Source organism: Stenella coeruleoalba (assembly GCF_951394435.1).
Source record: "Stenella coeruleoalba genome assembly, chromosome: 14".
Classification (NCBI taxonomy): Eukaryota; Metazoa; Chordata; class Mammalia; order Artiodactyla; family Delphinidae; genus Stenella; species Stenella coeruleoalba.
In genome coordinates, this window is record NC_137160.1 from 23,176,945 (window position 1) to 23,203,158 (window position 26,214).

The following is a 26,214-nucleotide window of genomic DNA, read 5'->3' on the forward strand; positions in this document are numbered from 1 at the left end:
ATTCCCTCGGGAGCAAGAGCTGTGTCATTGTGTCTGTGCGTGTGTCAGGAAAGTGCATAGGAAGTTCTGCAAAAGGTGTGTGCACAGGCCTGGGAGAATGGGTTATTTTACCCACAGAGCCCAAACTGGTCTGGTCTGCAACCAAGATTTCAGACCACACTGTGTGAGGCAGATGGGAATATTTACGTACTTGAGGAGCCAGAAAAAAAGATGCTTGGTGACTAGGGGAAAGAAGCTGGCTCAGTTTCCAGTTTCAGAGTTCAAGGGGCATTGCTCTGAGTAAAAGCACGTAGAATGGGTCAGACGGTAATGGACAGGGAAGAAACATCTTGAAGCAAGTTTTCTGAGCGAAAAGCCAGAGTGACGCCAGTAGAGGAAGACACTGTTTAGTGGACAGACACTGGCCTAGGGGCCAGGGGCCTGGGGTTCAAGGCTTTCCCTGACACTGACTAGGCCCTGAACTTAGAGTCACTTTGCTTCCCTGGGCCTCACTGTCCTTCCACACCTGTCAGCTGAGGCTAGTTGGGCCAGGTGGTTCCAACACTCTGCCTGCAAGGTTCCACTGCACACAGCCACCCAGGTGGGGCCTGCAGACTGCTAAGACATACTTCTGCCCTGTACACCGCCACTTATAAAAGCACAGGGGCCTCGTCCTCACTGGGAAAGTGATCAACCCCCAATCTCGGCTCCTGTTCAAACCCACTCCCAGAGGTTAAAGGCTAGTTATTAAGGCAGTTTAAGAAATGGACATTCCTCTCGCTCCTCGGATCCTTCCTGTGTTCTGCTAACCCCAAGGCAGCAGAGAGGGGCGGCAGGGGTGGTGGAGATGCCAGGGAGGCGGCCTTCGGGATGGCCTGGAGCGCCCCTCCGCCGCCCTCACCACCTTTCTTTGGAGAAGGCCTCAGTCTGCACGAGATCGCCAGGGTGCTCGGATATGCAGGCGCCGTTGAGGTCGCCCAGTTTACTGTCCGGCAGGTCCTCGGGCTTGGTGCAGAGCTTCAGGGCGCGGGAGATGAACACGTCCAGGTCGAACTGGGGGCTGGCGCCCCCGTCGATGGGGGCCGGACGGCCGGGTGGGGAGGCCGACAGGCGGCGCTCGGGGCCGTCGGGGGGCGGGCTGGCGCGCTCGGGAACGCCCTGCGTGCTCTGGACCCACTGCGCGATCTCCAGGAAGAGGCTGGCCGGCTCTTCGTCGCGCGGCCCCGCGTCCGCCGCCACCGCGGCGGTGGGGGGCGCCCCGGCCGCCTGCTTCCAGTGCGACAGGTCCAGGATGAGCTTGGGCTCCGAGTAGTGGTGCGGCTTGTTGTCGCGCCACAGTAGCTTGTCCAGGTAGGACGGCGACCCCACCTTGTAGTCGCAGGAGCGCCCGTAGTCGGCCTCGAAGGCGCGCTCCATGGACGAGTGCGACTGCTCCAGGAAGCGCTCCGAGCTGCTCTGCGAGTCCTTGCGCGGGTCCACCTGCACGTCCTCCGCCAGCGGCGCCGAGCCTGCGCGCGGGTCGAGCTGCACCTCGCTCGCGTCTTGGTACCTGTCGGGCCGCCACTCCAGGTCCGACGACAGGCTCACAGGGTACCTGCAAAGGTAAGACAAGATGGTGATTGGACCCTTCCAACCGGGTTGGCTTTGTGGAGGGAGCCAACCCCCCTGATCCCTGTCTGCCACCCACAGGCCGGCTTTCCATTCCTTCCCAGTCCCTCCAGCTCCTTCCCTCACATCCCAAGGTGGGAGGGTGATGGGACAAAGTAACGGTGAACCTCCAGGGCTCAGGCAGAAGGACTGATTGCCCGGCTTAACTCTTGTATCCTTTTGTATTCATTGAATATCCTACAAATATTTCTTGAGCACCTCCTACGTGCCAGGCGGTGTTCTGAGCATTACCAGACACAGCAGGGAACAAAACAAAATCCCTCTCCTCATGTAATGGTACTTTCTAGTGGATGCACCTGTGCGGTGCTCCTCAAACTTTGATGTGCACACAGATCACCTGGGGACCTTGTTGAACTGCAGATGCTGATCCAGTAGATGAGGCAGGGTCTGAGAGTCTGCATTTCTAACAGGCCGCCAGTGATGCTGATTCTGCTGGTCCCTGGCCCACACTTTGAGTAGCAGGGCCCTAATGAGGGCTTCACAGCCTTGGCTCAGATTAGAATCACTTGTGGGGGGGATTCAAAATAAAATTCCATGCCTGCCCCGCATCTCCAATGCTGATTCAGGAGGTCCAGGGAGGGGCCCAGCATCTGCGTGGTTGTCAAACCTCCCCAGGTGTTTCTAAGTTCCAGCCAGGGCTAAGAACCCCTGCCATAGTGGATCTGGCTGGAGGCCCTGCAGCACCTTGCGTAGATGCTGAGCAGGCAGGGCGTACTGAAAGATTACAGACACCCTCAGGAGAGGCCAGAGATCCTTGGAATTCTGCCCTCCGTCAAATGTCCTGCGGCCCTGAAGAGCCAAGTCTGCTAGCCAAGAGCAAATGAAGGGCAGGTGGGCAGGCCATCAGCTTGGGCTGAGCCCTCCCTCCCTGTGCCAGGTGTTCTATGCAGAATTGAGGGGGCGGGGAGAGGCAGGGAGCCCAGGGGAAGCCTCAGGCAGCAGCCAGCCGCTCCCAGAACAGGAGGCCTAAGGCTCACACAGGAAGAACCAAGGACAGGCAGGTTTGGCTGTGTGACCGGGCAGGCGGGCAGCTGCAGTCCACGCCTTGTGGTGTGCGAGGCACAGGAAGGTCCCAGGTCTCCCCACCCTCCCAGTGATGCCATTAACGTAGGAGTCACTCCTAGAGGTGAACACTGCCTCCTCCCATGAGGGTCCTTGAAATTGCAGGGATTTCTTGGAGGAAGAACTTGTGAAGCCCGTCACCATTGGCTGCTACATGCCAAGGGCCAGATGTAAGGTGTCTGCAGTCTCCAGGCAACCCTGTGGAGTGCGTGCTACCACCTGCTTCACAGATGAGGACACTAGCGTTCAGAGGTAAGCAGTTTGCCCGAAGCAGCAGGGCCTGTGGGAAGGGGTTTGTCATTGTCTTTGTTGCCCGCCTTCCTCATGCAGGTGTGATGGGACACGTTGGGAGCAGAGGGGCACCAGGTTTAGAAGTGGTCAGAGTTGATGGGCAGGGGCCAAAGAAACCCTGCTACAGTCTTCCTGACACCAACGCCATGACATAGCCATGATAAGCAGAGGACAAACCCTGCAGAGCCAATGCTCCGTGCCCCCAGGTGCTGTGGAGTGGAGGACGAGGGGCTGCAGGAACCACAGTCAAGGGCAGGGCTAGCATGGGGGCGGCAGAGGAGAGAGTCTTCATTAATCTCTATGTGCTGGCAACTCTTGATAACAACAATCAACAACAACAAACCAACAAACCTGTCCTGAAATAGCAACGTTGCCCTGACCCTCCCTTGGAGCCTCCTTAATCTGAAATCCATCATCTGTCAAATGACTGGAAAGGAGAAACTGCTCATCTGTCACTTATGTAACTAGCTGTCACATTCTCGCAACAGCAGCGCTCCCACTTAGGCCCCCTCGGAGTCCTAGCTTCTAAGCCCTCGACTTCTATTTCTAAACCGAGTGGCTCCCAGTGCTTCCTTCCAGAATTAGCGGATGGTGATGCCCAAATGTTTAGGTGCCTGATCTAGGAACATCAGATCAGGAAGGGACCTAGGAGATCATTGTGTGCTTATGCGGAGATTGTCAAAAACTGTATCTTCTATCCAACTCTGATTCATTGGTAGTGACTTCCGGGCACACTGTGTTGAGAAGGATTCTGAGGCCCGGCTCAGTTTAGCAGGGAAGAGTCCTGTGATTGCTTAGCAGTGTCTGACATGGGTGCAGATTGGGGAGGGCCCCACATAGGCCAGGAATTAGGTGTGTGACACAATGCCAATCTCTAACCTCTCTGAGCTGTGGCTTCCTCGTGCGTCAATGAGCGATAATAATAATGGTGCCCCTTTACTGGCATCTCAGGAGGTGCAAATGATGTGAACGGCATGAAGGTGTTGTGTGGTGGTAAATGTCACATTGTTTTCTTGTCTTGCGTTGCTGCATTTTGCTTTTCTGGGGCAAATTCCCAGCCTACTAGACATGAGCTCTGGCTGTGCGGGCTCATTAAATGCTTGCCCAACATTGTATTGAGCCCTGTGTGCAGTACACTCGGGGTGGGTTGGAAAGCTGGTGGTGACCGGTGTTGCACAAAGGCAGGCCCCGACCACGCATGCAGGTCATAGCTGGTCATCTACCAGGAATGTCTGGGGACAGGAGAGAAAGGCAGGAGGCTAAGCTGGGGAAAGCGCCCTATGGGCTATAGAACTTGGGAGACGGAAGGAAAGGTCATGGAGGATCAGAGGCAAATAGAAATGAGAGGACGGGAATGTCGGTTCCAGACTCCAGGGCTGGAACCGCACCTGTCCCAGTTGGAGAGCTGGCTCTGGTTGGCGGCCATCAGCAGGATGTCGTCAATCTCATCCTCTATGCGGAAGGGGTGCTGCGAGGTGGGCTCGTCCTCGGGGCAAGCGTACGGGCTCATGTAGGGATGCTGCAGCCCCATCTCGGCGGTCAGGCGATCCATGGGGTTAAAGGTCAGGATCTTCTCCAGAAAGTCGATGGCTGTGGAGAGCAGAGCAGGACAGGAAGGTCATTTGTGCCCTTGCCAAGCTGAGAATAAGACGCCTCAGCATGGGGACACCCCCTAGTGTTTGTACTTTTCCATTTGTCAAAAGGCTTTCGGATGTTTCCTTTCTCAGGATCCTCACCACAGTCCAGGGACAAATCCAGAGCAGACGCTGCTTTTTGACTTCGCTAATGAATTCATAGAGGTCCAGAGGGGTACAGTGACTCAGGTTACAGGAGGTCCAGGGCTAGAACTCTGCCTTAGGCTGGATTTCCCCAGAGACAAGGAATGGGGTGGAGGCAGTTTATGTGGCAGTGATGCCAGGAAGCACCGGTAGGGCAATGGGGAAGAAGCCAGTAGAGGATGTGCCAATGAACCGTTCCTGCTGAGAGCCCCTGGGGCTCCGTTCCACTGGGTCCTCCAAGAGACAGCATGGGACACATCTCAGAGATGGTCCCACTTTGGGACGGGGGAAGCTGGAGTATCTCCATCCCCACCCTCATTTGTCATGGGTTGAGTGCTGCTGGAGCGGGTGGAGGACCCAGCAGCAAAAAGCCTCAGTGAGAAGGGTCACCGTGGAGCTAGGCGGGTGGGACAGAGCCTGACAGCCCAGCGCTCCTAAGTCCAGAGCCCTTTCTACCATATGTTGCCCCTGGAGGTTTGACAAATAAAGGCCATCTTCAAAATATTTATCCCCTGGGCTGAAGCCCCCGTGCTGTGCCAGGCAGTAACCCTTCAGTGGCTATAGATCAAGGGGAGGACCTGGCAGCTGAACCTGGGCGTGGAAACAGGCACTTAGGAGCCCTGTGCGGTGGCTATTTGCCAACCAGCATGAAGGTATATCAAGATGGCAGCCACCTGTAGGGCGTTGTGGGTGTGCACTGGCTGAACATCACCTCCGCGCACAGGTGCCCTTTGTCCTGAGCGGGGGTAGGGACACCTGTCTGCCCTGTGAGCTCAGCCCCGGGTTATCTCAGGGCAAGTCCGGTCTGGAGGTTTGTACTCCTTCTCAGCCCTGGAGGCTCCGCTTAAACCATGGCTTGGCTAATCAGGTTACAGCCCACATGGAAAAGGAGGAAAGCAGCTGAACCCAGGGCCAGGCTTCTGTGCCCTCTGAGGGGCTCCCGGGTGGGCCTCAGCCTGCACCATTACCCTGCCCCTCACACCAGCCCTGGACCTCTCTGCGGAAAAAGTTATCAGTGATTCCGGAAATCGATGGATTCTGAAGGTCACTGGCCTCCCAGGAGGATGCAGTTCTGTTCCATAATCCTAGACTGAAAGATCGGTTAAGCAGCAGTGACTCTGATCCCTCCCCAGTGCTCGGGGGCTCAGGGCATGCTTCTGGGCCCAGGGCTGCAGACCTGAAGGAGAATCAGCCTCACAGATTCCCAGGACTGGGAAGAATCAGGCAGTGCAGGGCCCAGCTCGGCCACTGCCCAGCTCCAGGATGGGCAAGTCTTTTCTTCTTTGGGCTCCCAGCCCCTCGCTCGGCCCCACCTACTACCCTGAACCTTTTGACAAGGAAGTGAGAGAGTTGGAGCTCTAAACGTTGGCAGGCGTCATCCCCATCATCATCAGTATTAAGAAAGACCCAGCGAACGCTGACGTTGGAAAATGCCAGCCCTGAAGGCCGCTTCACTGACTCTAGTAAGGATGAGAATCTCCCCTTACCTCTCTCTGACAGCTGGTCCTCCAGCAGGTGCCCAGACACTTCTGGGAAGCCCAAGTGTTAGAAAATCCTGCCTTATAGCAAACCTAAATCTGCCCCTTTAACTCCTGCCCTGGAGCCTCGCTCTGCCCTCTCTGGTCTCCCCATGTCAGCGTGCTCTCTCTTCCCCATGACTGTTCCCATCATGTTTCAAGGCAGCAGTCATGTCCCACGCAAGCCTCCTGTCCTCCTGGCACACAACTGGCCTACATCTCCTAGCCTCCCCCGCAGTTCGGTGTGGCCGTGTGACGGGCCAATGGGAAGGGGCTGGAAATGATGTGTGTACCCCGCTTCCAGGCCAGACCCATAGAAACCTCCTGCAGGAGTGTCTGCTCTCCCTTCGCCTGTCTTTGGCCGGAAGTTGGTGCCCTGCGGGTAGGGGGGAGCCTTGAAAGTTACGATTGAAGATGTCACATGGCCAGCATCCCAGGCGCGGCCCCCAGGTTTCCCCACTCTGTCTGAACTCGAGTTGAGCAGTGAATACACAGCTAGCGGGTAAGCCACAGAGACTTCAGGTTTATGGGCTACAGCACTGGCTTCACCTTAACTCATAACCACACCGCCCCGCCTCCACCAACTCCTTTTCTCTAAGTTCAACCTCCCACATGTTTTCTTTAGTGCTTCTAATATAATGAGGCTTCTGTACAATTGCGTCACCTCTCTGTGGCCCCAGTGGATTCCCAGCTGGACTTCTCAGAGCCCCCGGGATCCTCAGGAAGGATTCTCAGGGGCGTCTCTGGAGATCAAGAGGCAGGTGGGCAGGGCCCCTCACCCCTCACCCCTGCTGCACCCAGAGGACTCCTTTCCCTGTTTTGTCTATTAGATTTCCTCATCAGCTCTGTCCTTTGTGATATAGTTTCTTCTTGTAAGTGGAGCTCAGAAGGGAACGCCCTGGCGTGGTCTCAGGCCTGCTCCCTTGTCCTGAACCTGCGGTGTGACGGCTGTCTCGGCTGCTGAGGGATACAGTCCACCCAGACTGTGTCCATCGAGCCTCTGAGGGTGACAGCCAGAGAGGACTCCCACCTCTTCCCAGGCCTACGGGGCCTCAACTGGACAATCCAGGACAAACCGAGAGTCACCAACTGACTCTTAGGGACAGGTGCGCGTGATACCCTTTCTCCCACTGAAGTTTCATTTCAGCCATACCTCATTACCCTGAGGCCAGGCTGATTGGGGCCACTTTTCAAGCCCAGTGGCAGACGAGAGAATTGTGGTTGAAGCGGGCGCATTGGGAGGGTGAAGCTTTCGTGAACATCTGTTCGGCTACAGGATCAAGTCTGTACACGTCCGCTGGGTATTCAGAGCCCTGCAGTCTCTTGGCCCTTCTCACCTATCCAGCTTCACTTCCTGCAGTCAGCTTCCCGCTGATCTGAGCCCTCACCAGTCCTCCAGGCCGGTTCTTTATCCCTCTCAGTGCTTGGTGGCTCTCTTCCCCTCCCCAAATACCCAGAGCTCTTGTTAGCCCCTTAGGATGTGTTCCTTCATCTGCTTATCTCTGACGTGTACTCCATCTTCCCAGCTAGGCCATCACTTATGTCTCTGATCTCTGCGAGACAGGCCCATCACGCTCAGAGCCAAGTCACCGAGGGACTGCTGTGCGTGTGGTGGTTTGGGGGATGGGGACATGGGTGACACATCCCTGATCCAGAATTCCTGAGAATTCTGAACCTTGTGTCACATGGTGGGATTTCTACAGAGGCCTAGGAATCAAAGTAAATGTGGATGGGCTGAGTCTTAATTTGTGGGGAATCAGATTGCCCCCTCCCTTAAAGATGGGGAAACCGAGACAGATTGAATGGGGATCACGGCCAGAGAAATTGTTAGTCCAAGTTCTTGGTTTCTTGATGGGGAGGAGCGTGGCAGAGACAGCTGTACCCCATGTCTGTTCTCCTCTTTCATAGTAATGGACACAGAGTGGCAATGGAGTAAGTGTCCAATTCCCAGCCTCACTGCAGCGAGGTGGGACCATGTGACTAAGTTCTGGCCAACAGGACACGAATGGAGGCGAGCTTAAGTCAAGGGAACTGCCCTCCTTCCCCGCCTTCCCCCAGCTGGTAAGGGCAACACCTTAAGGTGGCAGAAATACAAGACAGAAGGGGCTTGGGCCCTGGTAGAGCAGGTCTACCACATTGGCCCTAGACGATCTACTTTGGATTATTATATAAGAGAGAAATAAACTTAACTTCTTTTTTCTTAAATAAGAAATACATGTTATTTAAGCTGTTGATAATCTGGGTTTCTTTTACAATTGGCAAGGCCGTATCCTACCTGATATAGGGGTTTCCTAAGGGAGCCTCTGGCAGGTAGAGGGCTGGTGGCAATGTAACATCTCAGACGATGGAGCAACTATCCTATGCTAAGGGCTTTACAAATTCTGTTTTACTTACTTGTCACAGTGACCCTGTGTGTCATGTATTATTACATCCATTTTACAGTTAAGGAAACTGAGATGCAGAGAAGTTAAGAAACTTGCCCAAGGCCAAACAGCTAGTCACTGGTGGAACTGGGAACTGAGCCTGGGTCTGGCTTTGAAGCTGCTGAAACCATACCATGCCTTACAGAGGGAAAAATAAAGGGAGATGGAAGAGAGGGAGGGAGGCAAGTGAGAAAGAAGGAAAAGGAAGCAAAATCAGGGGTAGAGTGTGGAGGACCAGCTGTGACCGCCCTGAGGGTGGCCTGATGGCCGAACTCAGTCTGGAAGGAGCGAGGGCAAATGCCCGCTGCCAGGGGTCCCCAGCTTCTGTGTCTAGGGACTCGGTTTGGTCCTTTTGGAAGAGACTGCCTGCCCCAGCCCCCCAGGGTGAAAGCAGAGTGCTGCCTCCAGGTGCTGGCTTGGCCGTCGGACTCCGGTACCTTCGCTGTTCACTTCGGGGAGCAGCTTGCGCAGTGGCCTCTTCACCTCCCAGGCGCTGCTGACGAAGGAAGGCATCACCTTGAGCAGCTCGTCCTTGTCTTCCTCCCGGATCACAGGGATGGTCTCCAGGATGAGCTGCATCTGCTCCAGCTCGTGAGCCCCTGGGGAGGTAAACACCAGATGGTTGAGCGTGCTGCCCACGTGGCTGGCGTGTGTGGAAGCTCCCGGGCCGCTCTACGACCCTGGGGCAGGGGGACCAGAGCTGGGCTGGGAGCCAGGGAACCTGAGTTCACTCTGCCACTAACTTGCTGTGTGACTGTGGGCAAGTTGCTTGCCATCTCTGGGGCTTGGTCAAATGTAGAAAGAAGGGGTAGTCTCTGGGGCCCCATCCGTTCCCCTAGCATTCTGTGCCTCTGGAATGGACCAGTCTCATATAGCCTGAGTCAGCCATCGCTAAAGTGATGGGAACAGCCTGGCCCAAGGCTTTCCAAATGCTCTTTCCCATATGCCTCTGTGTATGTCCTTTACTGGGCTGGGGAAGGAAGTGATTTTAAGGCTAGGAATGAGTCTTACCTTTTGGATTTCCATTAGGAGGAGAAAAAGTCAGGAAGAACAAATTAAGCTTGGGACGTGTCATGAGCACACTGCCTCTGTGCTCCTTTGGGCAGAGGGAGGAAGACAGACTGTGCCGGGTCTGTGGGACAGGATGGAGTCGAGCATTCAAGCACTCATTCACTTATTCACTCATTCAGCACATGATTATTTATGGAGTGTCGTCTCCATAAATGGAGTGTAATCTCCATGAATACCATCCTCATCCGTAAGAAGCTTCAGGCTTTGTGCATCTTGGAAACTCAACTCCTCTTCTACGCTTAGGCCATCACGGATGCTGCTTCAGAGCTTTGACGCTGCTGGGATGGGTCAGGTCTGAATCCTTGCTGCCCCCTCTGACTTCCAGGCTGTTCTTACCTCCAGTTCCTCCATTTTCCCTTTTGGCATGAGTAGCCTTGCCATTTACCTCTACCAGGTTAAATCCAACTAGGCCCCATCTTCCTGAAGAAATGCCCCTGACTCACCCAGCTGCACAGAGCTCCCTCCCCTTACCACCGATTCCCATGGGGTCCCAGTCTTCCAGAAGCTGGTAGCCAAGGGCGGGGCTCTTCCGTGTCCCCCATGATGCCCTGTGCGGCACTAAGCACTTGTGGATGCTGTGAGCGCTGACCCAGAAAGTGCCTACGGATCAGCATCCGCTCTGAACGAGTCCCTTGGCCTCTCCCTGCAGTGGGCTCATGTAGGCTCAGTTCAGAGACTCTGGGAGACTTGTGGGGTCCCCTCTCCAAATGAGCACTCCAGACCGACTTCTCACAGTGGCAGGGAGAGGGGAGGAAGGGGCTGAAAATGTAGGACGGGTGTTTTCAGGGGTCAGTCTCAAGATGTTCGAATATACACGATTATTGATTTTGAAAGTTCTGTGCTCAAAAGGCTTTTTTTTAGCCTCTCCAGTATTTTGCCTGAAATGGTTGATAATCAGGTGCCATAAAAGCTGCAGAGGTGACGCCAAAGACTAGCATGTCTGTGACTAACATGTGTTTCCCCCACGTTTTTTTTTTTTTTTTTTTTTTTGCGGTACGCGGGCCTCTCACCGCTGCGGCCTCTCCTGTTGCGGAGCACAGGCTCCGGATGCGCAGGCTCAGCGGCCATGGCTCATGGGCGCAGCCGCTCCGCGGCATGTGGGATCTTCCCAGACCGGGGCACGAACCCGTGTCCCCTGCATCGGCAGGCGGACTCTCAACCACTGCGCCACCAGGGAAGCCCTGTTTTCCCCTTTTATTGAGCTACAGCAGAGGAGAAGGAAGGTGCCTGGGTAGCAGCTTACCAGCAAAGAGCATCCTCCCCGTGAGCATCTCTGCCAGGATGCAGCCAGCGGCCCACATGTCAATGGCTTTGGTGTAGTTGTTAGGGGAGAGGAGCAGGCGTGGTGAGCGGTACCATTTCGTTACCAACCCTTCTGACAGGTAACCCTGGAAGACAAAATCCAGGCTTCCAGTAATCAGTCATTTGTAGACACCCCCCCTCCCATGCCTCTCCTCCTTTCCCTTCCCAGGGAGACAGGACCCCTTTCACTCTCCATCCTTTCCCATTGATCGTCGGGTTAGAGGGGTTTAGGCAGCGTTGTGGGGCTCAGAGGCTTCGGCGGGGGAATCTTATGAGGCCCTGGCGTTCTCTTCTGTGGAAAGGGATCCAGGATGACACTATTTAAGAAGCAGTGCTTTCCCAGCCCATCTTGATGTAATGACGCGTAGCACTCTACCCTCACCTAGTAAGAAGATGGAAAAGGAGGAACCATACTTGAGTTTGTTATCACCATCAACAGAGTAACGATGAGACAGTGGGATTTGATTTATTCAGTGGCTGGATGTCAGAAAGAGCTGTGAAATTTAAATCAAGCCAGTTGCTTTGGTGCAGATGATTAAATTAATTCTGCCGTGATGTCAGACGCCAAGCCCCTGCTGGGAATGGATGAGGCCAGCTTCATAATGGGTGCGGGTGAAGGGCTTTTGGAAGCAGCCCTAAAAGGCAGAGTGGACACAGCTTTGGTTGGCCCAGAGGATTCTGGGAGTTCTACAGAGTGTCTTTGGGGGGATAGATGTTCTAGCTGATTTCAGCCACTGCTCAATGTGCGGTCTGGCGTGGAATCCCTCACTACGGGATATAGTGACAGCATAGGTGCTTTAGCACAGATAGGGAAGTATAGCCAGGCAATTCGGAGCTTGTTCTCTATGTAATTCACAAAGCTGGCCCAACAGTGGAATCTGGGAAATGTCTGTTGAATTACATGGAACGGTCTCTCTAAATTGAAAAAATAGACCTATTTGGTGGTCAAGGTCAGATAATTAGCACCAGGGGGATCCAGTGAGAAATTCTAGGGACGGTTTTGTTACTTGCTGTTGTAATTTCCAATTTAGCATCTAATTTTCCTTTTTGCTGATGTAAAAAGTATCACAGACCTAGGTTAAAAGCAGGTGAAACGTTAGGAGGCCCAAGTACCCAGGAGCTTTTGATCAATTAATCTGAAATCTCGTCACTTGTTGAGCAAAGATTTATTATGTTTTAAACCTGAGAGCCCTGAGTTACAGCAGTTTTCTCTCCTCTGTGGCACATATTTCTTTAGAGCAGGTCCTCAGACTGGTGGAAGGAAGGAAGACAAGACTAAGGTATACCCATTCCCCAGCCTCGATGCTCCAAAAGGAGCTCCTTATAATTTTTAAAATATGCCCCCTTTCTCTGTCCTTTGGGCCTTTGCATGTGTACTTGCCAGGGATGGGTGTCCTCACACCCACTGTCCTTCCTGGCTAACTCACACTCAGGCTGCTTCCTCTCAGAAGCTTCCCAATTCCCTGGGATGAGGTTGAATGCCCCTTCCCAGGAGCTCCATGATCCCTGTCTTGTTACTGTTTCTTTACTTCTCTGCAGTTCCACCTTCACCCATCCCACCCCCAGGACCACTAGACTATTCACCCCTCATGGGCAGAGGCTGTATCTTGTTTCACAGCCATTTCTGCATTGCCTACTGCCAAGTCTGCCTCCTAGGAAATGTCCAACGAACACAGATGGAGGGATGAGTAAGGAACGTCTCACATGGTCTGAGCCCCTTCAAAATGGGGCACCTTCTGGGGGAACCAGGGATCCCCTTCTTTAACAGACCTGATTTTATGGAGAGATCCAGTTCCCACTTTCAATGGTGGATGAGGAGTTTAGAAAAGTTGTCAGTTTTTGCCTTATGCCTTGCCTTCTTCCAGAAAGGACTGGCAAGTGTAAGTAATTTTTTTTTTTTTTTGTGGTACGCCAGCCTCTCACTGTTGTGGCCTCTCCCGTTGCGGAGCACAGGCTCCGGACACGCAGGCTCAGCGGCCATGGCTCACGGGCGCAGCCGCTCCGCGGCATGTGGGATCTTCCCGGACCGGGGCACGAACCCGTGTCCCCTGCATCGGCAGGCGGACTCTCAACCACTGCGCCACCAGGGAAGCCCAGTAATTTTTTTTTTAAGTCAGGTTTATTGAAGTATAATTTATAAACAGTAAAATTCACTCTCTTTAGGGTATAGTTCTATGAGTTTTGACAAAGCGTAGAATCATGTAACCACCATCATAATCAAGAGACATACAATTCCATCAGCTCACACAATTCCCTCGTGCCCCCTTCTGGTCACCTCCGAGCCCCAGTTCCCTAGAAACCACTGTTTTCCATCCCTTTAGTTTTGCTTGTGCGGAACGAACGTCATATAAATGGAATCACAGCGGGTGGCCTTTTGCGTCTGAATTCTTCCCCTTAGCATAATGCATCTGGACTCATCCACATTGCTGTATGAAGAGTAATCTGTTAGGAGTTTAAGTTTGATTCTAGAAGGAAAGAGACAAGCCAGACTGTAGAAGCTCACATCTGGGTGGGTGACTTATAAATAAAGAATGGTCCGATTTTATTTTCCAGTCAGAGGGTGAGTGTGTCAGAGAAAGACAGAGTACCCAGAGGGGAGGTGACTTAAGGTGAGTTTATTCTGATGTGTAAATGAGCAATCTTTTATGGGACAGAATTCCCTATAATTAACACCTGCCTATCTGCAGAGTCTGGAGCTGAAGTGGGACACAGGGAGCTTCCTTCTGAAACACCTTCCCTGAAAGTAAAAGAAAGATGTTTGCATGGGCAAGGCTGCCCCAGGGCCAGAATTATGGGCAAGGCCATGATAACAGCTGAGAAAGTTCACCCCTGGCTCTTCCTTACCTTTGAATGAAAACCAAGAACCTGCCAGATTTTTGTCAACTACTAGCTGCTTCCCTCAAGTTACTTGTCCCTCAAGTCAGGGGATTTACTGATATGTTTCAGAAGCCACAGGACAGAGGAGAATTTGGGAAGGTGCAGTAGCTGTTCTGCCAGGCTCTGGAGCAAGGGGAGCCCTGGGGAAGGGGGGGATGGGAACGGAGGGGAACCTCCATTCCTGGGTCTGTGGGGCAGACACGGGGAGGGGCTGGAGGTCTTGCCCTCAGCTGAGATGAGCCCTGGGTGTCTGAGTGGGAGAGGCACTGGAGTCCACCGCACAATACTGGTGATTTGAATTCAACAGAGGAGTTTTAGTTGAGTGGATGGGGCAAAAGTCAGAATTTTCTAGAATAAAAAAAATCTTTAAGGATACTCAGGAGTGGAGACTCAGTTTTATCAGAAGGGCCCATAAATCCGTAAGTGTACTGGCTCAACAGAGATCCTTAAATGGCTTTCCTGCCGGAGCCTGCAGGGTGAAGATAGTTTCAGCTCCATTTGGATGTAGAGGAAGCTGTCTTCAGTGATCAGACATGGTCTCTCCTGGGGCTCGCCCATCGGCAGGCTGACCAGTGGGTGGGACAGCGGGCACAGGCAGGGCGTGTTGTCTCATCACCACGCTGGGGAGACGGGAAGCGGACACTCCTCGCGTCACCCCCTGAGTGTAAGAGGCAAGACCAGAATCACCCTTTCCCTAGTGTCCCAGTCCTCCTGCCAGCCTGTCCCTTGGTGTTTCCAGTGAGAAGGCAACTCCGGAGGCACCACTGGGAGGGGTGGACACGGTTTCCTGTCTAGACCCCACCATGGGGACTTTGGACTTCTTCAGCTATTACTCCAACCAGCCCATTGTGCTGGAGTCATGTCCAGCTAGTGAGAGGCTCTGACTTTGAAAGCCTTAAAGGTGTTTGGAAATAATCTGGTAGCAGCTGCCCCAGGAGGAGAGTAATTAGGGACCCCCCACAGATCCAGAGGGAGGGTAGAATTGAAGCTGAGCATTCTCTTTGCTGAAGGAGCAAGGAAACCACACTCAGTCCCAGCTGCCTGCCAAGGAATTCAGAGCAGCCTCCATCGAACTCACCCTGGAAGGGTGGGCACCCATCCGCTGCTCCGGCGAGCCTGTATTAGGTGGGCTTCAGCTCTGCTCAGCTGGCCTTCTCTGTGCCTCCACTGGCCCAAGCCTGATCTCTTGGGTCTGGGAGTCAGAAGGCTGGAGGAGAAAGCTTGATCCCATAAACTTTCCACTTCACCCTTTAATGCACCTACTGGCACCTCGCAGAGGTAGGGCAAATTTAAATAGGGACAACACTCTCCCAAGAATAAAAGCCCTGGGTGTGGGAAGACGCCAAGGTAGCGTCTCCCCACAACTAGGGCGCCTGCCAGCTGCTGGTGGGGACCCTGACGCCCAAGGAGATGGGAGGAACCCCCAAGTGAACCAGTAGGACGCGGGGGGACTGAAGGGGGAGGAGAAGTGGAGGCCAGACAGGATTGGCACCCCTGAGGCTGTGGAGATTAGGAGAGGCAGGCGGGAAGGACCCTCATGAAAGAGTGGAAGAGGAATGGAGGGTGATCTCCCAGCCCACTCGGGCTGGGGAGGCTGCTGAGCTCCCAGGCCGATACCCCCCCCCACAAAGCCCCCTCCAGGCTGCATGGGTCCTGGGGGCATAGGAAGGAGGCCGAGGGGCGAACAGCAGAGGCAGGCGGGAGGGGCCCTCCCAGACGGGAGGAGCAGGAGAGGAGAGGAGGGCATTTGCCCTGCCCACTCGAGTCTGGGAAGCCTGCTGTGCTCCCAGGTGAGGTCCCCTGCCCTCTCAGACCAGCGGTGGGGGGCACGCCTGGGCCCCTTCTGTTCCTTGAGGCTAAGGCCCACTCCCCACAGCCCCCAGGGCCTTTTCCAGCCCTGTGGATCCTGAGCATAGGCTGCACCCACCACCAAACCTCGCCCATGCTTAGACCTCGCCCTCCACAGCCAAGGCCTCCCCCCGCCATTTTTTTCTTTCTTTTTTTTTTTTTTCTCCTTCTTCCTCCTCCTCTTTCTTACTATTGTGGTACTGATGTACCTTCTGGTTGTTGATTCATCTATATTTTTATCTTTATATTCTTTCTAACATATCTGTTAGTTTCCTAGCCTAATTTTATTTTTTACTTTGTTATTGTTCTCTCTCTGTTTTTTTTTTTTTTTTTTTTTTTGCCACCCTACACAGATTGTGGGATCTTGGTTCATGAGCCGGGGGTCGGGCCAAAGCTCCTCCGGTGGGAGCTCCGAGTCCAAACCACTGGACTAACATAGAACCTCAGACCACAGGGAATATTCATTGGACAGATGTCTCACAGAGGTCCTCATCTCAGCACCAAGACCCAGCTCTACCCAACAGCCTACAAACTCCAGTGTTGGAATCCTCAGGCCAAACAACCAGTAAGACAGGAACAGAATCCCACATTAAAAAAAAAAAGAGACGGCAAAAAGTATGTCACAGATGAAGGGGCAAGGTAAAAACCTACAAGACCAAATAAATGAAGAGGAAATAGGCAACCTACCTGAAAAAGAATTAAGAGTAATGATAGTAAAGATGATCTAGAGTCTTGGAAATAGAATGGAGGCATGGATTGAGAAAATACAAGAAATGTTTAACAAAGATCTAGAAGAACTAAAGAACAAACAAACAGAGATGAACAACACAATAACTGAAATGAAAAATACACTAGGAGGAATCAATAACAGAATAACTGAGGCAGAAGAACAAATAAGTGAGCTGGAAGACAGAATGGTGGAAATAACTGCCAAGGAACAGATTAAAGAAGAAAAAATGAATTGAAGACAATCTCAGAGACCTCGGGGACAACACTGAACACACCAATATTCGAATTATAGGAGTCCCAGAAGAAGAAGAGAAAAAGAAAGGGTCTGAGAAAATATTTGAAGAGATTATAGTTGAAAACTTCCCTAACATGGGAAAGGAAATAGTCCAGGAAGCACAGAGAGTCCCAAACAGGATAAACCCTAGGAAAAAGACACCAAGACACATATTAATCAAACTAACAAAAATTAAATTCAAAGAAAAATTATTAAAAGCAGCAAGGGAAAAACAAAAAGCAACATACAAAGGCATTCCCATAAGGTTATCAGCTGATTTTTCAGCAGAAACTCTTTAGGCCAGAAGGGAGTGGCAGGATACACTTAAAGTGATGAAAGAGAAAAACCTACAACCAAGATTACCCTAACCAGCAAGGATCTCTTTCAGATTCCATGGAAAAATCAAAAGCTTTTCAGACAAGCAAAAGCTAAGAGAATTCAGTACCACAAAAATCAGCTTTACAACAAATGCAAAAGAAACTTCTCTAGGTGGGAAACACAAGAGAAGAAAAAGACCCACAAAAACAAACCCAAAACAATTAAGACAATGGTAATAGGAACATACATATCAATAATAACCTTGAATGTAAACGGATTATATGCCCCAACCAAAAGACACAGACTGGCTGAATAGATACAAAAACAAGACCTATATATACACTGTCTACAAGAGACACTTCAGACCTACCTACATACAGACTGAAAGTGAAAGGATGGAAAAAGAAATTCCATGCAATTGGAAATCAAAAGAAAGCTGCAGTAGCAATACTCATATCAGGTAAAATAGACTTTAAAATAAAGACTGTTATAAGAGATAAGGAGGGACACTACATAATGATCAAGGAACAATCCAAGAAGAAGATATAACATTTATAAATGTTTATGCACCCAACATAGGAGCACCTCAAAACATAAGGCAAATGCTAACAACCATGAAAGGAGAAATTGACAGTAACACAGTAATAGTAGGGGACTATAACCCCCCAGTTAGACCCATGGACAGATCATCAAAACAGAAAATAAATAAGGAAACACAAGCTTTAAATGACAAAATAGACCAGATAGATCTAATTGATATTTATAGAATATTCCACCCAAAAGTGGCAGAATACATTTTCTTCTCAAGTGCACATGGAACATTCTCCAGGATAAATCACATCTTGGGTCACACATCAAGCCTCATAAAATTTAAGAAAATTGAAGTCATATCAAGCACCTTTTCTGACCACAATACTATGAGACTGGAAATCAATTACAGGAAAAAAACTGTAAAAAACAAATACATGGAGGCTAAACAGTGTGCTACTAAATAACCAAGAGATCACTGAAGAAATCAAAAAAGTAAGTAGAAAAAACATAGAAACAAATGACAATGAAAACATGACAATCCAAAACCTATGGGGTGCAGCAGAAACAGTTCTAAGAGGGAAGTTTATAGCAATACAATCTCACCTCAAGAAACAAGAAAAATCTCAAACAATCTAACCCTACACTTAAAACAACTAGAGAAAGAAGAACAAAGAAAATCCAAAGTCGGGAGAAGGAAAGAAATCATAAAGATCAGAGCAGAAGTAAAAGAAATAGAAAAGAAGAAAACAATAGCAAAGATCAATAAAACTAAAAGCTGGTTCTTTGAGAAGATAAACAAAATTGATAAACCCTTAGCCAGACTCATCAAGAAAAAAAGGGAGAGGACACAAATCAATAAAATTATAAATGAAAAAGGAGAAATCACAGCTGACAGTACAGAAATACAAAGGATTATAAGAGACTACTACAAACAACTATATGCCAATAAAATGGACAACCACAAGGAAATGGAAAAATTCTTGGAAAGGTACAATTTTCCAAGACTGAACCAGGGAGAATTCGAAAATATAAACAGACCTATCACAAGTAATGAAATTGAAACTGTAATTAAAAACCTTCCAACAAACAAAAGTCCAGGACCAGATGGCTTCACAGGCAAATTCTATCAAACGTTTAGAGGAGAGCTAACACCGGTACTTCTCAAACTCTTCCAAAAAGTTGCAGAGGGAGAAATACTCCCAAATTCATTCTACGAAGCCACCATCACCCTGATACCAAAACCAGAAAATGATATCACAAAAACAGAAAATTATAGACCAATAACACTGATGAACATAGATACAAAACTCCTGAACAAAATACTAGCAAACAGAATCCAACAACACATTAAAAGAATCATACACCATGATCAAGTGGGATTTGTCCCAGGGATGCAAGGATTCTTCAATATACACAAATCAATCAATGTGATTCACCACATTAACAAATTAAGGAATAAAAACCGTATTATCACCTCAATAGATGCAGGAAAAGCTTTTGACAAAATTCAACACCAATTTATGATAAAAAACTCTCCAGAAAATGGGCATAGAGGGAACCTACCTCAACATAATAAAGGCCACATATGACAAACCCACAGCAAGCAACATATTCAATGGTGAAAAACTGAAAGCATTTCCACTAAGATCAGGAACAAGGATGTCCACTCTTGCCACTCTTATTCAACATAGTTTTGGAAGTCCTAGCCATGGCAATCAGAGAAGAAAAAGAAGTAAAAGGAATCCAAATTGGAAAAGAAGAAGTAAAACTGTCACTGTTTGCAGATGACATGATACTATACATAGAGAATCCTAAACATGCCACCAGAAAACTACTAGAACTAATCAATGAATTTGGTAAGGTTGCAGGATACAAAATTAATGCACAGAAATCTCTGGCACTCCTATACAGCAACAATGAAAAATCAGAGAAATTAAGGAAACACTTCCATTTACCACTGCAACAAAAAGAATACCTAGGAATAAACTTGTCTAAGGAGTGGAAAGACTTGAACTCAGAAAACTATAAAACACTGATGAAAGAAATCAAAGATGACGTAAACAGATGGAGAAATATACCACGTTCTTGGATTGGAAGAATCAATATTGTGAAAATGACTATACTACCCAAAGCAATCTACAGATTCAATGCAGTCTCTATCAAACTACCAATGGCATTCTTCACAGAATTAAAACAAAAAACTTTACAATTCATATGGAAACACAAAAGACCCCGAATAGCCAAAGCAATCTTAAGAAAGAAAAACAAAGTTGGAGGAATTGGGCTCCCCGACTTCAAACTATACCAGAAAGCTACAGTAATCAAGACAGTATGGCACAGAAACAGAAATATAGATCAATGGTACAGGATAGAATGCCTAGAGATAAACCCACACACATACAGGCACCTAATTTACAACAAAGGAGGCAAGAACATACAATGGAGAAAAGATAGCCTCTTCAATGAGTGGTGCTGGGAAAACTGGACAGCTACACGTAAAAGAATGAAATTAGAACACTCCCTAACACCATACACAAAAATAAACTCCAAATGGATTAAAGACTTAAATGTAAGACCAGACACTATAAAACTCTTAGAGGAAAACATAGGAAAAACACTCTTTGACATAAACCACAGCAAGATCTTTTTTGACCCACCTCCTAGAGTAATGGAAATAAAACCAAAAATAAACAAATGGGACTTAATTAAACTTAAAAGCTTTTGCACAGCAAAGGAAACCATAAACAAGACAAAAAGACAACCCTCAGAATGGGAGAAAATATTTGCAAATGAAACAACAAAGGATTAATATCCAAAATATACAAACAGCTCATGGAGCTCTATATCAAAAAACAAAACAAAACAATCCAGTTAAAAAATGGGTGGAAGACCTATATAGACATTTCACCAAGGAAGACATACGGATGGCCAAGAGGCACATGAAAAGATGCTCAACATCACTATTAGAGAATTGCAAATCAAAACTACAATGAGGTATCACCTCATGCCAGTCAGAATGGCCATTATCAAAAAATCTAGAAACAATAAATGCCGGAAAGGGTGTGGTGAAAAGGGAACCCTCCTGCACTGTTAGTGGGAATGTAAATTGATACAACCACAGTATGGAGTTTCCTTAAATAGCTAAAAATAGAACTACCATATGACCCAGCAATCCCACTACTGGGCATATACCCTGAGAAAACCATAATTCAAAAAGAGTCATGTACCACAATGTTCATTGCAGCTCTATTTACAATAGCCAGGACATGGAAGCAACCAAAGTGTCTATCAACAGATGAATGCATAAAGAAGATGTGGCACATATATACAATGGAATATTACTCAGCCATAAAAAGAAACAAAACTGAGTTATCTATAGTGAGCTGGATGGACCTAGAGTCTGTCATACAGAGTGAAATAAGTCAGAAAGAGAAAAACAAATACCGTATGCTAACGCATATATATGGAATCTAAAAAAAAAAAAAAGGTACTGATGAACCTAGTTGCAGTGCAGGAGTAAAGATACAGACGTAGAGAATGGACTTGAGGACACAGGGTGGGAGGGGGAAGCTGGGGTGAAGTGAGAGAGGCATGGACATATATACAGTACCAAATGTAAAATAGATAGCTAGTGGGAAGCAGCCGCATAGCACAGGGAGATCAGCTCGGTGCTTTGTGACCACCTAGAGGGGTGGGATAGGGAGGGTGGGAGGGAGAGGCAAGAGGGAGGGGATATGGGGACATGTGTATGCATATGGCTGATTCACTTTGTTGTACAACAGAAACTAACAGTAATGTGAAGCAATCATACTCCAATAAAGATCTATTAAAAGAAAAAAGAACAAGAGTGCAGTCAGCCATAGCTCGGTGCGTGCGTTAGGGTGGGGGGATGGCAGGGAAGGCAGGAAGGGTTGCTGCTCCATTCATACCGAATGGCTGTTGAGGGCTGCCCCTGCTTCCAGGTCAGGATGGAGCGGGGCTCTGACAGCCTCACCTGGTTGACCAGAAGTCTGTGTCATGTGTCCTGGGAGTCCAACATGTGTCATCCATGGGTGGCAGAAATGAAATGAATAAGATTATCCCTGGCTTCAAAGAGCATGTAATGTGGTTAAATAGATGAAACGTTCAATAGGAAAAGATGATGGGAAGGACCAGGAGAGGATCTCGGTCAATATTTATGTAGGACTTGCTCTGTGCTGGGCGCTGTGTTAGCATTTTACCTGAATTTATTCAACAATCCCTCCATCAGATTCTAGATGCAGGCTCTCTACACAACTTGTCCAAGTTCACATGGCTGGGAAGTGGGCCAGGGCATGCAGCTGCAGAGCCCATACCCTAGCCTGTGTGCTGCTGGACCTCCACCACCTCGCATACTAAATAGAGTCAGTGGTAGGCAGCAAGGCAGAGGCGTGCTCAGAGCTCAGAGGGGTGGTATTTTGTCCTGAGGTGGGTCAGAGAAGAATTCATGAGAAGAGGTTGGTTTCAGTTGGTCTTCATGGTTGGGGACATCTTGGATAGCTGTGCTGGGGAACATCTGAGGGGGTGGTGGCCAGGGGGAGCCAGTGTGAGTAAAGTTGGGGGGGCAGCGAGACCTAGAATGTGCTCAGAGGACAGACATCTGTACATGTGGACAAATGGGACATGGGAAGGGGCTGAGGAGACTGACCTTCATCCTGAAGGTCAGCGGTCCCCAAGGACCTCCTGTATGAGAATCAGGGGAAGTGCTTGTGAGGTGTGCAGACTGGCCAAAGCTTACTTAGAGTCCTCCAATCTCCAGCTCATATGAGCTCCCAAGGGAACCCTTATGCCCCTCCTACTTTGAGAACTCCAGGAAGGATGCAGGGAGCTGTGGAGGGATGCCGAGTGGGGCAGAAGGGATGGTGGGTAGGATGGGGCTTTCAGCGTAGGCTGTGGAAAGCCCTGGGCAGCCCTGCTAATTCTGACTAGGGGGAGGGCACTAGTCAGATGGAGCACTCGTGGCAGTTGCAGGCTCAGCACACCTGTCACTGGAAGCTGGAGAGCCTTGCAAGCTGGGCTGGCAGCAAAGATGCTGCTCTCCAGATAGCAGGGGTTTAACAGTCTCAGAAAGGCTTCGGGAAGGCCCCTGGGTACCACACTTCCTTGTAAGCGGGTAGGAATGCACACATGGACTCCTGTCTGATCTAGAAGAAACTAGGTCAAGGGAGAAAGGAATCAGGCTAGGGAGAAGTAAAAACTTTGAGCTTTAGGGGGTCAATGGCGGCGGTTGCACGATTGCTGTGATTTTGTGGAGGTGCAAGTTCCCAGAAGAGCTCCTGGTGGATGTGCTGTGCAAACCAAAGGAACATCACATAAGGAATGGGAAAGACAGGGCACGCTGAGCCTGGAGAACATTGTGGGGGGCATGAAAGCTGCCTCTAGACACATGCAAGGCTGTCATTCGGACCAGGAGCTAAGCTTGCTCTCTGAGGCTCTTGGGACAGACATGCGCCAAAGTGTAAGGCAGAAATCCATGCAATACGCTGATAATACCTAACATTTATTGAGCTTCTCGAACTGCTCTCATGCTTCATATGGATTAACTCATTTCATTCTTGCAACAACCCCATGAGGTAGGGTCTCTCATTATAGTCATTTGACAGGGAGGCATCTGAGGCACAGAGAGGGTAAGCAACCTATCCACAGTCACACAGGCTGTAAGTGGCACAGCTGGGATTCAACCCCAGGTTGTGCTGATGTAGCACCTTTGATGTGAATACGCAGCTCTACTGCTTTTCAAGTAAAGAGAGCCCTCGAAAGCTACCGGGCTGTTCAAGGGGGGCTGGGCTCCTGACAGGCAGAGGTGGGCAAGCACAGAATGGGCAGGCTCGTGGGAGATGCGCCAGCACCACCCTCCAGAGCGCAGCTCCTCAGACCTTGGCATGCACTCGAATTCTTGGGAATCCGGGCTGAAAACATGTAGATTCCATTTCGTCAGTCCAACAAGGTGATGCCGATGCTGCAGGTCAGTGGACTGAACTTGGATGAGCAAAGCCCTGAATGATCTTTAATATCCTGCCCTGCCTGAGGGATCTATGACTTGCCTTGTTCACAGGCCAGGCAGATTTCTCTAACTGAGCAGCAGACTGACCTGTAATAGGGGCTAATTCTTTGTGTTACAGACACACATCAGAAGATCACTTAGAAAAACAACACCCTCCCAGAGGCCCAGTTTAGGCAGAAATATATGGCCTCCCTCTCCACAGCCTCCTTCCTCTGAAGGTATAATTCTTTTTAAAAAATTATTTATTTATTTATTTTGCGGTACGCGGGCCTCTCACTGTTGTGGCCTCTCCCGTTGCAGAGCACAGGCTCCGGACGCGCAGGCTCAGCGGCCATGGCTCACGGGCCCAGCCGCTCCGCAGCATGTGGGATCTTCCCGGACCGGGGCACGAACCCGCGTCCCCTGCATCGGCAGGTGGACTCTCAACCACTGCGCCACCAGGGAAGCCCCTGAAGGTATAATTCTTATTTGTGCCAATATCCATATCATGTACGTTAGAAGCCTTTTAAAAAAGAAATAACACCACGGCGGAATCGCCTTTCTTATTGCTGACTCTAAACTCATTCTACTAAACGCATTTCCATGCATATATGCAGCAGGGAATCTCTCAGGCTGAGGGAAGGAACACACAATCTTAAAAGCCCACCATTACAACACAATGATTGGTAAGTCACCTGGTACATTCTGTTTGTGCAGCTAAAATACACACGGTGAAGAAACAGTATTGTTAAATCAGCTGCACTGAGTTTTCATTAACTTCTAAGATGCCCTTAAATGCTGATCTGCTGCCCTCCTTTCTCGGGGCTGCCCCTTCCCCACTCCATGCTGTGGGGAATCCTGTCCAATGAAATTCATCTCTTCCACAGTTTCCATGGAAATCAACCAAAAGCCCAGTTAAGTTCCTATAGGCCTGCAGCCCCCATGCGGTCCCTTCGTTTTACATTAAAAAAATTATAGTAGAATTGCTTTAAAAAACAACTTTTTTTCTTTTTTTTTTTTTTTTTGCGGTACGCGGGGCTCTCATTGTTGTGGCCTCTCCAAGTGCGGAGGACAGGCTCCGGACATGCAGGTTCCGCGGTATGTGGGATCGTCCCGGACCGGGGCACGAACCCGCGTCCCCTGCATCGGCAGGCGGACTCTCAACCACTGTGCCACCAGGGAAGCCCCCAAAACCAACTTATTTTTAATCGTGGTAAAATACACATAAAATTCACCATCTTAACTGTTTTTAGGTGTACAATGCAGTAGTAGTAAGTACATGTGCAACCGTCACCACCACGTGCAAAACTGAGTAAACAGTAGCTTACCATACTCCTCCCCCCGAAGCCCCTGGCGACCACCACTCTACTTCCTGGCTCTATGAATTTGACTACTCATCTAAGTGGGATTATATAGTATCTATCCTTTTGTGGCTGGCTTCTTTCACTCAGCATACTGTACTTCTCCTTACTTTTAAACAGCGGGAAAGTGGAAACAATGGAGTTGGGCTTCTTTTTAACAAGCACTTTCTTGAAATGTCTTCTAATTCAACTAGAGCTCACCATCACAGATAAAAGCTTTGGACATTATCCTCCTGGGGTCCAAGTCATCAACTCTGAATTCCCTTACGGTTCAAAGACACGATCAAATGTTTTGTTTGTTCGGTGATGTGCGGGGATCGCCAGCTCTAATCCCACCGTCCTCGCTAGGACCAGGGCTGGGCTGGTTAGAGAGCTGGGCGGAGGGAAGGCTTCGTGTGGCTGCTTCAGCCTCAGTTTCCCCATCTGCTTGTGCTGCTGGTCTCGAAGCTTTCCTCTGTGGGGCGCTAGAGTCCTAGGATTCTGCATCACAGTCACTAGCAACCTCTAAGTGAGGGACCCTGCTGGGCCAAAGTGATTCATTTTTAATGGGCCGGTCTGTGAGCAAATGGCTCCTTTTAGGAAGATACATCAACCACCAGGCCATAAGTAGACATTTGTCTTGCTGACTTTCAAGGGGAAATTTGGCAGCACACTGGAGCAGCAGCTCTCAAACCTGATACACATTAGAGGCACCTGGGGAACTTAAGAAAAATCCCAACTCTCAGGCCACCCACCATGCTGATTACATCAGAATCTCTGTGGGAGGCCCCAGGCATCAGTCATTTAGAAAACTCCCCAGATGACCCCAATGTGCAGCCATATTTGAGAACCGGTATCCTAGGGATCCTTAGCTCGTCAGCTCTGGAAAGGTAAGCAGTATTCTCACAGTCCCCCAATTAGTGCAGCCTTCTATTTCTGGCTCCACTCAAGACGAGATGATTCCTTGAGTAGCCACAGTGGTCTCCAGACATCTGACCCACAGGAAGTAAAAACTTACTGGAAAATAACCAATAATAACAACAGCTGCTATTTATTGAGAATTTAGGATATGCTCGGCACTGTGCCCAGGGCTAGTTTATTATCAGTGCACTTAATCATCAAAGCGACCCTATGAAAAACGTATAGAGAGATGAAAAACCAAATTAGATACTAACTGGCAGCACTGAGAATCCACCCTGGCAGGG

The 26,214-nt window shown here is 49.6% G+C and overlaps 1 protein-coding gene and 1 long non-coding RNA gene across 2 annotated transcripts in view; one reads left to right on the plus strand and one right to left on the minus strand.

Moving 5' to 3' along the window:
* Positions 1-838: 838 nt before the first annotated feature.
* MAPK4 (mitogen-activated protein kinase 4) overlaps positions 839-26,214 on the minus strand; it is a 177,495-nt gene continuing 152,119 nt past the window's right edge. Inside the window, exons 3-6 of the mRNA XM_079942913.1 lie at positions 11,033-11,177; positions 9,156-9,317; positions 4,389-4,590; positions 839-1,573 (exon numbers count right to left, since the gene is read on the minus strand). Coding sequence (XP_079799039.1) covers positions 877-1,573; positions 4,389-4,590; positions 9,156-9,317; positions 11,033-11,177 — 1,206 coding nt within the window. The 3' untranslated portion in view covers positions 839-876. The remainder of the gene's footprint in view (positions 1,574-4,388; positions 4,591-9,155; positions 9,318-11,032; positions 11,178-26,214) is intronic.
* On the plus strand, positions 1,445-24,307 carry LOC307197190. Its single transcript, XR_013831346.1, has 4 exons — positions 1,445-1,581; positions 2,815-2,961; positions 23,809-23,908; positions 23,991-24,307. It is a non-coding gene; the product is annotated as an uncharacterized lncRNA (long non-coding RNA).